Source organism: Diorhabda sublineata, chromosome 7 (genome assembly GCF_026230105.1).
Source record: "Diorhabda sublineata isolate icDioSubl1.1 chromosome 7, icDioSubl1.1, whole genome shotgun sequence".
Lineage (NCBI taxonomy): Eukaryota > Metazoa > Arthropoda > Insecta > Coleoptera > Chrysomelidae > Diorhabda > Diorhabda sublineata.
This window is the reverse complement of record NC_079480.1, coordinates 16,277,620-16,289,721: the sequence shown is the minus strand read 5'-3', so window position 1 is coordinate 16,289,721 and position 12,102 is coordinate 16,277,620. Positions and strand designations below refer to the sequence as shown.

Below are 12,102 nucleotides of genomic sequence, written 5' to 3'. Positions count from 1 at the left end.
AATGGAGCTTGGTCAGGATGACAGTATTCCGTTGATAATTAAAAACTTTTAAGGATCACTTTGAGAAATATGGATTTTGCCTGGGAAAAGCATAACCGTAAAGCACTTTTACTGAAAAGCGATGAAATTGTTTGCTGGCGACGAAAATGATGAGACATGGATTAGTGAAGGTTATACAGTACCAAAAATGTGGGAAGACAGAAGAAAATATAACCAGTGCTCGCCAAGCTTTCATGGAAAGCCTGTCAACGGGTATTAAGGTGCCTTCAGGTAAAGGGAAAATACTAATAACTGTCCATATTGGAAGCGAAGAGGGATTTTTAAAAGGTTTGCTAACCTTTCAGTCGTGCCATACGGGAGATTACCACGAGGACATGGATTCGGATGATTTTCACTATTTTGGTGAAATGATAGAATATCTTCCGGCTGATTCAGTAGTAGTTATAGATAACGCAAGTTATTATTCTCGACGCATAAAGAAGACTCCAACTTAATCTTGCAGAAACCAAGAAATTATTGACTGGTTAATCACCAAAAGTATTGAATTTGAAGATAATTTGATAACAAATACTATTAGCTATAGCAAATTTACACAAACTTCGTTTTATGAAATACGCCGTGGAAGATATAACAGAAAAACATAGTGTAACTGTGCTGCGCACATCGCCATATCATTGCGAACTAAATCCTATAGAACTTATATGGACGCAAGTGAAAGGATTTGTAGCAAGATATAATACGACATTCAAAATGAAAGACGTTAAGCTACTGTTTGATCAAGCCATTAAGGAGGTGACACCAGAGAACTGGCAAAAAGCAGTCCAGCATGTCATTAAAAAAGAGGAAAAAATGTGGGATCTTAACACTTGATCGATCGAACCGTCGACCCGTTAATTATAACGTTAAGAGGAGATGACAGTTCCTCAGATAACGAAGAATATTATGATTTTTTATAATTTAATTTCTGTATAAGGTATTTTTTGTATAATGTTCAATAAAAAATAAGTGTACCTAATACTACGTACATAATGCCTAATTTTATTTCGTTGAAATAAAATTTTTCCTTGTTACGAGTATCCAACGGGCACACCTTTGGCACACTATTTTCAGTGTTTGTGAATAGATAACAATAGACTAAATCCATATATTGACCCCAACCCGCTTGGTACTACCTGCACTTGATAAAAAGAAAGAATGAAATCAATGCCAAACTATAAAAGTGGCTTAAATATTCGTTGGGTCACTCTGTGGGCCCTTTGCATACCTGATGAGATTTTATTTCTCTATACCTTTCTGAAATAAACTATAAATATTCAAATTACCGACCACTACAAGGACCCTATTAGACGAGATTTAGTTGCTTTGAAAACGTGAGCACTGTGTTCCTAAGACATACTATTAATTGTTCTTTCTTTTGTTTCAAACTTTATATCGTAAACATTTTTTTTCGTGAAATAAACTTTTCATGTAATCTACCGACTGTTTTATTCTAAATAATACTCTACACAACACGAACTAAACCAGAACCGTGCACTAGTGCAGTGCTTTTATTTAATTAAATAAGAAACCTATTACTTATTTTATGATGTGCAATTACGGTGATATAGTGCTATTCTTTCCCGATCAGAACTTAATTTTTTGCACGGTATCTAAACAACGACTTGTTTATCAAAATCTTCTGACATCTTTTACAGGGTGCGGCAGCATAACTTCCTTTTTTAAAAAGTTCGCCATTTAGTCGGTAGATGTCGTAACGGAGTGCTAGTGGTCTCGTTCGAGAGGGGGGACTATAAAGTTTTGTCCCGGCACAGTTCAGTCGCCATCATGCGTTGGAACAGTGAGGAGCGTGCGTTTGCCGTTGAGGTTTACTTTTCGAGCGGATGTTCTGTGATCGCAACCCAGCGCGCCTTTCGGAATCGCTTTAATTTAGCCCCCTTGGCCCCTGTCCCGGACCGGAAATCAATTGTTACGTGGGTCACTACGTTCAGACAAACTGCAAGTGTGACAAGACGAAGAACTGGAGTCCCTCGGCCCATTAGATCACCGGAGAACATTGAGTTAGTTAGAACTTCAGTGTTGCGATCACCACGGCGTTCTGCGCGCAAACATGCGTCTGCCCTTGGACTTTCCGATCGTTCTGTGAGGAGAATACTTCATGATGATCTTCATTTTCATCCATACAAGATGGCAATTGTGCAGGAACTTTCTGAACGTGACTTCAATTCTCGGAGGAACGCGTGTGAGGTTTTTCTGGAAGTCGTTCCTGAGGACGCTATTGTTTTTTTTAGTGATGAAGCCCATTTTCATTTGTGTGGATCCGTAAACAAACAAAACATGCGCTACTGGGCTGATACCAATCCTCGACAATTGCATCAACGGCCTTTGCATTCACCTAAAGTCACAGTGTGGTGTGCAATTTACTCACGTGGAATTATTGGTCCCTGGTTCTTTGAGGAAAATGAAGTCACAGTGACAGTGAATTGGTGAACCGGTATGTAAACATGTTACAGGAATTTTTTTTCCCACGGCTAGATGAGTTGGACTTAGGGGACACTTGGTTCCAACAAGACGGAGCAACGGCACACACTTCAAGAACATCGATGGCTGTTTTGAGGGAACACTTCCCAGAGCGCCTTATCTCAATTAGGGGCGATTTGGAGTGGCCAGCCCGCTCTCCCGATTTGACCCCTTGTGATTATTTCCTATGGGGTTTTTTGAAATCCCGTGTGTATGTGAACCGTCCAAGGACCCTACAAGATTTGAAGACGAACATCCAGGAAGAAATTGCCAACATAACGCCTGCTATGCTGGCAAGAGTCATGACAAACGCCAGAAATCGGTTTACTCAGTGTATGGAGAATGGGGGACGTCACCTAACTGATTTGATCTTCAAAACTCAGTAAAACAAAACTTTATGTATGTGCCTGTATTATAAAAAACGAATAAAAATTTTCTGATTCATACAATAAGTTTTATTAACTTTTGAAAAAAGGAAGTTATGCTGCCGCACCCTGTACTTTAAATGACATTTTTCTATGCACAGGCAATAAACACAACTTTATTGAACCATATTTATTGGAAATAGTGGATTTTTATTGCACTAGTGAAATAAATATTTATAGCACTCATCTGTCATTATAGTACAGAGGTTTGTGATCAAGACAAACATAAACATTCTAATAAGCAAAATATTAAGTCCTTTTTCTGCGAGATTGTAATACGTTGAAAGAATTGCGGAATTTAATTTTATTGTTAATCATATTTATTATGTTCTGGGCGACAAAATTACACAAACGTAAATGCCTCAAACCAACGCGATCACGACTACTATGATTTAGATAATGCAACTCTGGAGTTCTAGAATTTTCAGTCAAAAATTAATTTCGACAATTAAACAAAGTTTAAAAATGAGTAATATTATTGGAAAAATAGATGATAGTGTGGGGAACCCACCAGAAGTTAGTGAAAAAGAAAATACAGCGTCATTAGAGAAAATGTGCTTCTTGCATATTTTTCAAAAAGATCGAAAGATATTAAACCCTCATCACTTTGGTCTGAGTACTCAAAGATAAGAGCTTGCCTTACTACAAAAGAAGATATTAATATTAAAAATTATAACAAACTAATATCATTTATAAAGTAGAACTCTGCAAGATTTCGGTAAAAAAGTCAAAAGTATTTGATAGGGGACACATTTACCAATTTCTGAGAGAAGCTCCGAATTCCCAGTATTTGATTAAAAAAGTAAGTCATTAATTATTTAGCTTTTGTAAGACATTTTAAAATTACTTGTTGTAGGTCGCTGCAATAATTGGAATCGCAGAAGCATCTCGTAGAGATGAGCCCCAAAAATTGAGACATAGAAGAAGTAGGTTCGATTTTAATTGTAAAAGTGCTAAGTTCAAAAACTGACAAGAAAGGAAGTTTTGTCATTAGAGGAGATGTTGAAAAAGGATTAAATTTGATCGATATATATCGTAAATACACGAAATTACGTCCCAGTCATATTCCACATAAACGTTTTTTCTCAATTACCGAAATGAACAGGTTTGCTAAAATCCCGTATGAAATTGCAAAATTTTTTAATTTGGAGATCTTGCGTAATACACAGGTCAATGCTCCAGTAGATCATTCGCAACACTTCTTGCAGATACTGGAGCAGATATACTAGAGCGAAGGATACGTAGAGCAATCACTAGCAAACAAACTTGATGTTGCAAAAAACATATTTCAATAAAAAGCTGAAAAAAATGATAATGTACAGATACCAAGTACTAGTACATTTAGAGAAGTCACAAATCAAGAAGTAGAATTAAAAAATAATTCACTAAGAAATATTAATATTGAAAATTGCGAAAATTGTACATTTACTTACTTAATGGTACTAATGTTTAAGTTAAATTATTCCTACTTACTAGTTCTTAACTTTCCCAATGTTAACCAACCCAATAATAGTGTTAATTAATTATTATGTTGCTCTTATATTACGCTTTTTATTTTTCTACACCTAAATAAAACATTTTTTTTCTTGAAAGTAGAAAAAATATTGTATGTAACTCTTCCAAATTTTCTACATCCGTTATAATATTCCCATTTTTTTTTCAGTTTTTTGCATTTATAAAGAATGTAATTTTTGAATGGGTCAAAAAGACTTAGGAAAAGGATTTTTCACGCTTTTGCGTTAAAAAAGTGCCGTTACGTGTCATTTTTTAACGCAATTATAAAATTGTTTTATCAAAATAATGGGCTGTGAACGCTTTCCCTAATATTCGTTCAAGAAAATCCGTTTCGTGTCTAATTAAAAGAAGTTTAGTATTATTATTAGTGATGGAGAGTAATAGTAAAGAATGTTTAAACTACACACCAGAAGATGTTGTTGAATTGGCAACTGCAGCGACTATTAATCTTCTCCCTGAGAAATCCAGGGAACAGTATTTAAAAGAATATAATTCTTTATGGAGTGGCGTACTAAAAAAGGTATAAACAGCTCCAAAGAGTGTTACTAGCATTCTTTGAAACAACATCCAAAATGTGGAAGTCTTCAACACTTTGGTCGACTGATTCAAAACTGAAAGGCACCCTAATGGTAAATAACGACGTAAACATCAGTAAATACCCGAAACTCATTGCATATTTGGAAAATAAATCAGTTGGCTATAGATCCAAAAAATCTAAAACATTTGTCCGTTAAGAAATTAAGAAGTTTCTGTTGCAATCTCCATCAACATCTCATGCATAAGGTATGACTGCAAAAAATTTTCATGCAAACTTAGATATTATTCGTATATAATATATAATATTTGATATAATATCTTTCAGGAATTATATAAAATACCGGAAATGTTTTAATTATCACAGTACCTGATACAAAAACTCATGTTCAACGTCGATTTACTGTTATTGGTGAAATATTTGACAATAAATTAAACTTGGTGATCGTTTATATAAAATATAAAAACCAACGACCCACAAATGTCAAAACAGATCATTTCTTTTTGCAGTATAGAAAATACAAAAGCCAAGTTGTAAGTATCAATACATTTTCAAAAATTCCCTCGCTTATCACAACATATTTGAATTTACCTAATCCAAAAAACTACACTGGGCATACATTTCAACGCCTTTTGGTGTCTCCGGTGGTGATATAATTCAACTAAAGAAACATGGTGGGTGGAAGTCCAACACTGTTGTGGAGGGTTACGTAGACGACTAAATGAAAAACAAAATGGATTCCTCAGTGAAAATTTTAACAAGAACAACTAGTTCGATTTAAAGCAAGATTTTAAATATTCACGATCCTACCAACTCCAATAAGTACTAATACAACCAACTATAGACGATGTTATTTCTTTGAACTCATTAAATATTGCCAATTCAAGTACCAATAGTAATGTAACTTCTTCTTCAATTCAAATTAATAATGATCAGTTGTACTTTTAGTATTACTATTACGAAATAAAAATTTATACAAGTCTTGTCGAATTTTTCCAAGTCTAAGGACGTAGAAAAAATTGTATATGAAACTCGTGAGTAAAGTAACTTTTTTCACTCGTAGGAATTGCCAAACCGTCCTACTTGTGTATTACTTTACTCACTTGTTGCATATATAACTATTAGTTTATACTATAGCGTGAAAATACATAATCTTGATTTAAAAAATAAATTTAGATTATTTCAATAATGACCGACTAGAAAGAGGAAAAATGTAGTTCCCTACGAAATCCAAAGCGCGATATGAAACGATATAAGGAAATCATATCGTGGAAAGAAAAAATGTTTTTCTTTAATTAGCACAATATCAACAACAAATCCCAGAAACATAGAACTGGTCAGTGTTTCCGCCGAAAAGGCGCTACGTTGCTGCTGGTTCAGGAACTAATCTAACTTCAGTTAAGTAGCTAGGGAATGGCGATAGGGAAGGTTTTATAGAAAATTCATTGGCAAATAGCAAAAAAATATATAAAACAGTAAGATAAAGGCGCCGGTACATACTGTGGCACAAAAAGATGTCCACAGTCAAATTATTCCTGAAACATCTAATGAAACTGAATAGGAAATTAGAGGAACGGCAATTTCAAGAAAATCGACTTTATTTGTGACATATCTGTCAAGTACGCATATACAAGTACGCACGAGCACATGGCACCATTAATAAAGTGCTTTAAATAAAGTTAGTCGTCTTTTAATAAGAAAGGTATTAGCTTTAACACGTTGAGATCCGGTGCAGTCAATAGGCATTAACTGCACTTTCCACACTGCCCATAACGATCTCATGGACCACAAGACGTATTTTATTTCGAACCTTCTCCGCGGACTATATTTAAATGTGTTTTACAGTTTGGTTGAACCGTCTTGGATCCTTTAAACATTTACTTGCACTTGGAGCTTCCTTCTTCACTAGGTAATGTGTTTATTCATTTTGGCGTCTTTGCTACCCTGATTTGGGAATCAGTAATAGAAAAAGCAAGTAACGTCGGCTTTTATAAAATAGGCATTATTCAGATAGTTTCCTAATGGCAAATAGAATTATCGGAACCTCTACAATATCTAGTCCGGGGAAGTAAGATCCAAAAATCTATCAACGAGAAAAATAATAAAAGTAGAGGTCACTATTTTTTTACGTAAGTGTACCGACCCCTCATCGCCTTCCTAGATTTTTGACCAAATCCTGAGAAAGCTCGAAACGCAGCTTGCAAGCACGTTTGAAAGCACTAAAATTCGATGGTATTTTTGCTTATAACTTTTTCTGACGTACTCGCACAAAAAAATCGTAGAGATCAAATTCATAAAAAATTTCATGTCCTACACGATAACGGAAGTCGATGTGTGAAATGAGAATTTTTTCGACTTGAAATTTTCCAAAAAATGTAAATTTTTTCGAAAGGTCGTTTTTTAACTGGCAATCATACTGAAAATAGCCGTATCGAGATCAAAACATATGGAAACATAGACTGTCTGCTTTAGAAAATTTACGTTTTTTCAGATTCGGAAAATTCAAAATGGCTGCCGCAAAAATCGGATATATATGCTTTTTTCTTTTCAATTACGCGTCCTTTTGGAAACATCAACGATATCGAAACGCGGTTGATTGCAATCGATAGGGGAAGTTATAGTTTTAGGTATAAAATAAAAAAAATTATAAATACGATAATTAGAAGCCGAGATGTAGAAGCTCAAAGTTCGCTTCTTACTGTGACTATTCAGAATTTTTATATTTTGATTGGTGCACTAGATTGTTACACCTGTGTACTGATTAAATACAGATTTGAAAGAACGTTGTGTAACTGGCTGCATTAAAAAAAATCAGTAATCTTACCGCGCTCGACCGAATCTGAGTGCGGCAGCTGCTCGGTGTAGTTGTAGGGGTAAGCGGTAGTACTCTACTAAAATGCATTTTATTCGAATATCTTGTTTATATTTGGATTTGTACTGATATTTTGCGGATCAAAGATTAGAAAAGACTTTTATTCAGTACAGGAACATAATAATTTATAACTAAGTTGGAATTTCTAGAGCCATTGGCGATATTCATACTGAAAACACTGTTTACAATACCACTACACCAACACTTACAATTACCTCTCTGACGCGCGTTTCGAAGATAATATCTTCAATTGCAATATACAATACATATACTTACAGAGTTCACATTTACTTGGATATTTTCGCTCTTTTTGGACTTGAAGGGCGTGGTTCTAGACATTCTATTTCGATATTATCATCAACACAGATATCTTCGTCGATATCAGCGTTACTATTCATCGCAAGTTCATAGTTATCTCTTTGACTCATCTCAAAATTACTACTTATAATTTCGCTTTCGATTATTTCATTACAATTATTTTTGCCTTCGCAGATTTTACATTAAACAATGAAGACCAACTTTCTTACAATCGCACCTGGCAGTAGAACAATATCTGATGCAAGAACATGAAATAATTTTCAATAATTCCTGAGATACAAGTTCTACTCTAGTAGTTTCGGCACAAGGCCGTAATTGTCAATAAATTTCCAATCCCAGTCGGTAGGCATTATTTTATCAACAATTGTTTTATCCTTGCCCCAAAGTTTACAATATTTACAAATTTAAATTTACCTTGTTGCTGTTACAACGGTAAAACTTTTTGGCACCTTTGTCTTTGCCCATTTGTAATAAGTAAATATTATATTTTTCGAAAGCTAATTGCATACATTCTAGAGGATAGCTTATAGAATAGTTTATCGCCGATCGAACTAATCTGCGTCTACATCGCACTCAAATTCGTTCGAGCACAGTAAGATTACTGATTTTTTTTTAATACAGCCGGTAACACAACGTTCTTTCAAATCTGTATTTAATCTGTGTCGAAAAAAATTTCATTTTACAAATTGACTTTAGTCATCATATATGGCATTTAATTTCGTATGAATTTATTCTCTACGATTTTTTTGTATGAGCACGTCAGAAAAAGTTATAAGCAAAAATACCATCGAATTTTAGTGCTTTCAAGCTGCGTTTCGAGCTTTCACAGGATTGGTCAGAACTCTAGGAAGGCGATGAGGGGTCGGTGCATTTGCGTAAAAAAGAATGTCACCCCTACACTTTTTTTAAATGCTTACTTCGCCGGACTAATCAGAATATAATCGGATTGGATTAAACAAAATCATTAATCATTAAATATATGAGTTAATTCAGAACAAAAAAGTTGAGAATTAAATAATTACAATGTGACAATTATTCTCCTTGCTCAATAACTGAAAAATTCAATAAAAATAATACAATACAAAAAAGACAACAATTATTATAACGATTGTAATCGTGTTCAGTGTTGTTATTTTTTTATATTTGCAAAATTCGTACCATCGAATCAACTAATTCAGCTGTAAAAGAAACCCTTCTCATTCCCTGGGTCAACAAAATGCGGCTATTCGGTTCAAAACCCAAGAAAAAACTTCTTCATTCTCCTCTTCGACTGTTAGCAACAGCGTACGATGAACTCCTTGAAATCTACCTCAACTTCCCCGATATCAATTAATAAAATTCCTCAAAAAGTAAAAAAAAACCCAAACCGGTTAGAGCCGTTTTTGCTTACAAGCTTCATTTTCGTTTTCTTCTGGCCAAAATCTACCTTCAGAAATAGTTAGGCAAATAGAACCCCACGCAACCACCACAACCCCAACCCTGCAGAGGAGCTATTCCTATATCAGGGCCTACTCCAACAAACCACCCTCCTTCCAAAAATCCTCCTTATCCTACCAAACTTTAACCAACGAATCTCTCTCTTTATATTTGCAAAATGTAATGAGTGTTAAATTAATGTAATTTAATTTAAGTATTTTTTCAATGAGGGTTTCCAACCTCAACCCCCGATATCTTTTCGTCTCGGCGAAAGAAAAAATAGTCACTCTTATCTAAGAAATTGGCAAAATCGCAGGCAGGAGTATGCTACTCTTTCCCTGGTAGGGAAGATGTTGGTCCAGAACTCTTCAAGAAATATACGAGAACAAATATATCACTGAGCTTGGTGTTTTGTGCAAAACGGAGCAAAAATACGAATTCGTGCCACTTTTTCTTACTTACTGTCGTGGCTCATGACTGGAGTGGGGATGGACAACGAACCAGCAGAGTGTCGTGGACCGTTCACACACAGTCACACTTACGATTTAGTTTTCCTTGGGTAGCCGACCGCCATGAATGAGCTTGTAATTGAAAGTTGTGCAGTTTTGTGTTCAACCTTTAGTGCTATTTTGAGTGAAAGATTGAGACAGTTACGTGGACAGATAAGAAAACGGAAGAAAAGGCGTTATTGAGTGAAGAAGTGAATACTGAAAAAAAATTCACAGGCTCAACATTTTGTTGACCATGAGCTAAGGATTAATCACCACCATAAAGATTTTAAAAACCTATTACGAATGTCTGAAGAACAGTTTGATTATCTCCTGGAAAGTGTATCAAAACATATTTTAAAATCCCCGGGGATCGCTAATTCTTTTCGCTGCGGCCAATCTTAAATCTCTATATTTGTAGTCTTTGCAGTTAGAATCGTACAATAATTCTAACTTAACTGTTTCACTATCTTGCTTCACTACTCGAGTACCTGATGGCTCAGACATCTTGAAAACTCAAAAAATAATCACCCGGGTCGATTCGTCAGAACCTGGCTAGCAACTGACGTATTCACGCCTGAATCCCATCGTGGGAAAGGGGCTTTACTCATAGTATGAAAGCTACAAAGCTGTTGGAAGTTTTCATCATAATAAATGTACTACAAGCCGGTAAGTAATCTAAAATATGTCTTTTTTGGTATAGGATGTCTCATTGCTATTAGAATGGAATGTATTTATTGAACTAAATTCGTAAATCTAAATTATCACATTTCATCACAAACTTAACAAAATGAAAATATATTATTCTATAGTATACAAGTTATCAAGGAGTGTAAAGAACAATTGGTGAGGAAGACCCTTTGAAATTTGTTGAATATGTGTTTGAATTATTTTGAAAGTCTGTTCTTCATGTTTTTTGTAAGTAGTAGGCAAGCTAAGCTGTATATACAAATTTTTGATAGCTTCAGTAGCTTCGTCTCCGGATTTTCCATAAAAGGTCTCCATTATTTTTCTTTGCTCGTTATTGACTCTTTGCAGAGCTACTACGGCCAACCAAGAGCATTTTCCTTCGTTTATATCCGAACGTATCGTGTCGGTTATTTTGTTTTTACCAAAACAGTTCAAGAAGTCCTTCTACAAGAGACGAAATTTTAAATCAGATATATCGGGATGTTTTGACAAGACAATTTTTTAGTCATCAGAACGACCAATAAACGTTTTTCCACATTTCAACATACAAATTATTACAATTATAAATGATAATACTGAACACTATTAACTCAGTAGCAATATTTATGTAGAGATAATTAATTTACCGCTTTCATAAATTTCATTATTTCAGTATTTTTTAATATGAACATTAAGCCGTGTCCTTCTGAATTACGAAGGGACACTGAAGACACTATTGGTTCCAAACGCGATACATGATTGAGGTTATCTTAACTGTTTGAGATTACGCCCATTAATACACTCATAACTTTGCTTTTCCAAAAGAAGCATAATTGTTGCGTGTTCTACCGACTGATAAAGGGAGCTTCGAAAAGGTCAAACGAATTTCGTAGATTATAACACTACCATAATGGAGAAATATTTTCAGCTTCACCTGCTCTTTGAGCTGAACTGAATTTATCCACCTCCTTAACAGTATTTATTATGCCCTTATTGAATCGCATCTTCGATCTGCCGTTCCCTTTTAGGGTAGGTTTGGTGCGACTCAATTTGTGCAAATCTTCAAACTACAAAAGAGAGCTGTTAGATATTTACTCAGACTAAACAGCAGGGAGCACTGCCGGGACTTCTTTAAAAGATTAAAAATTCCGACTCTTCCTTCCTTAATCATCTTTGTATCTAATTCTTTAGCACTCTTCTCCAACTTCAGAAAGATTATTGCACGGCTATTAAGAACGCGGAACATGACCTTTACCTACCTAATCCACATTCAGAATTAGTTAAGGGCTCATTAGTTTACAATGCAAAACAATGAACAATCACTTGCGAATTGAAATAAAATCAATA

General features: G+C 34.9%; 1 protein-coding gene across 1 annotated transcript in view; it reads right to left on the bottom strand.

The window, feature by feature from the left end:
- LOC130446917 (farnesyl pyrophosphate synthase) overlaps positions 1–12,102 on the bottom strand; it is a 66,596-nt gene that overhangs the window by 18,814 nt on the left and 35,680 nt on the right. The window contains exon 4 of the mRNA XM_056783439.1: positions 10,894–11,220. Coding sequence (XP_056639417.1) covers positions 10,894–11,220 — 327 coding nt within the window. The remainder of the gene's footprint in view (positions 1–10,893; positions 11,221–12,102) is intronic.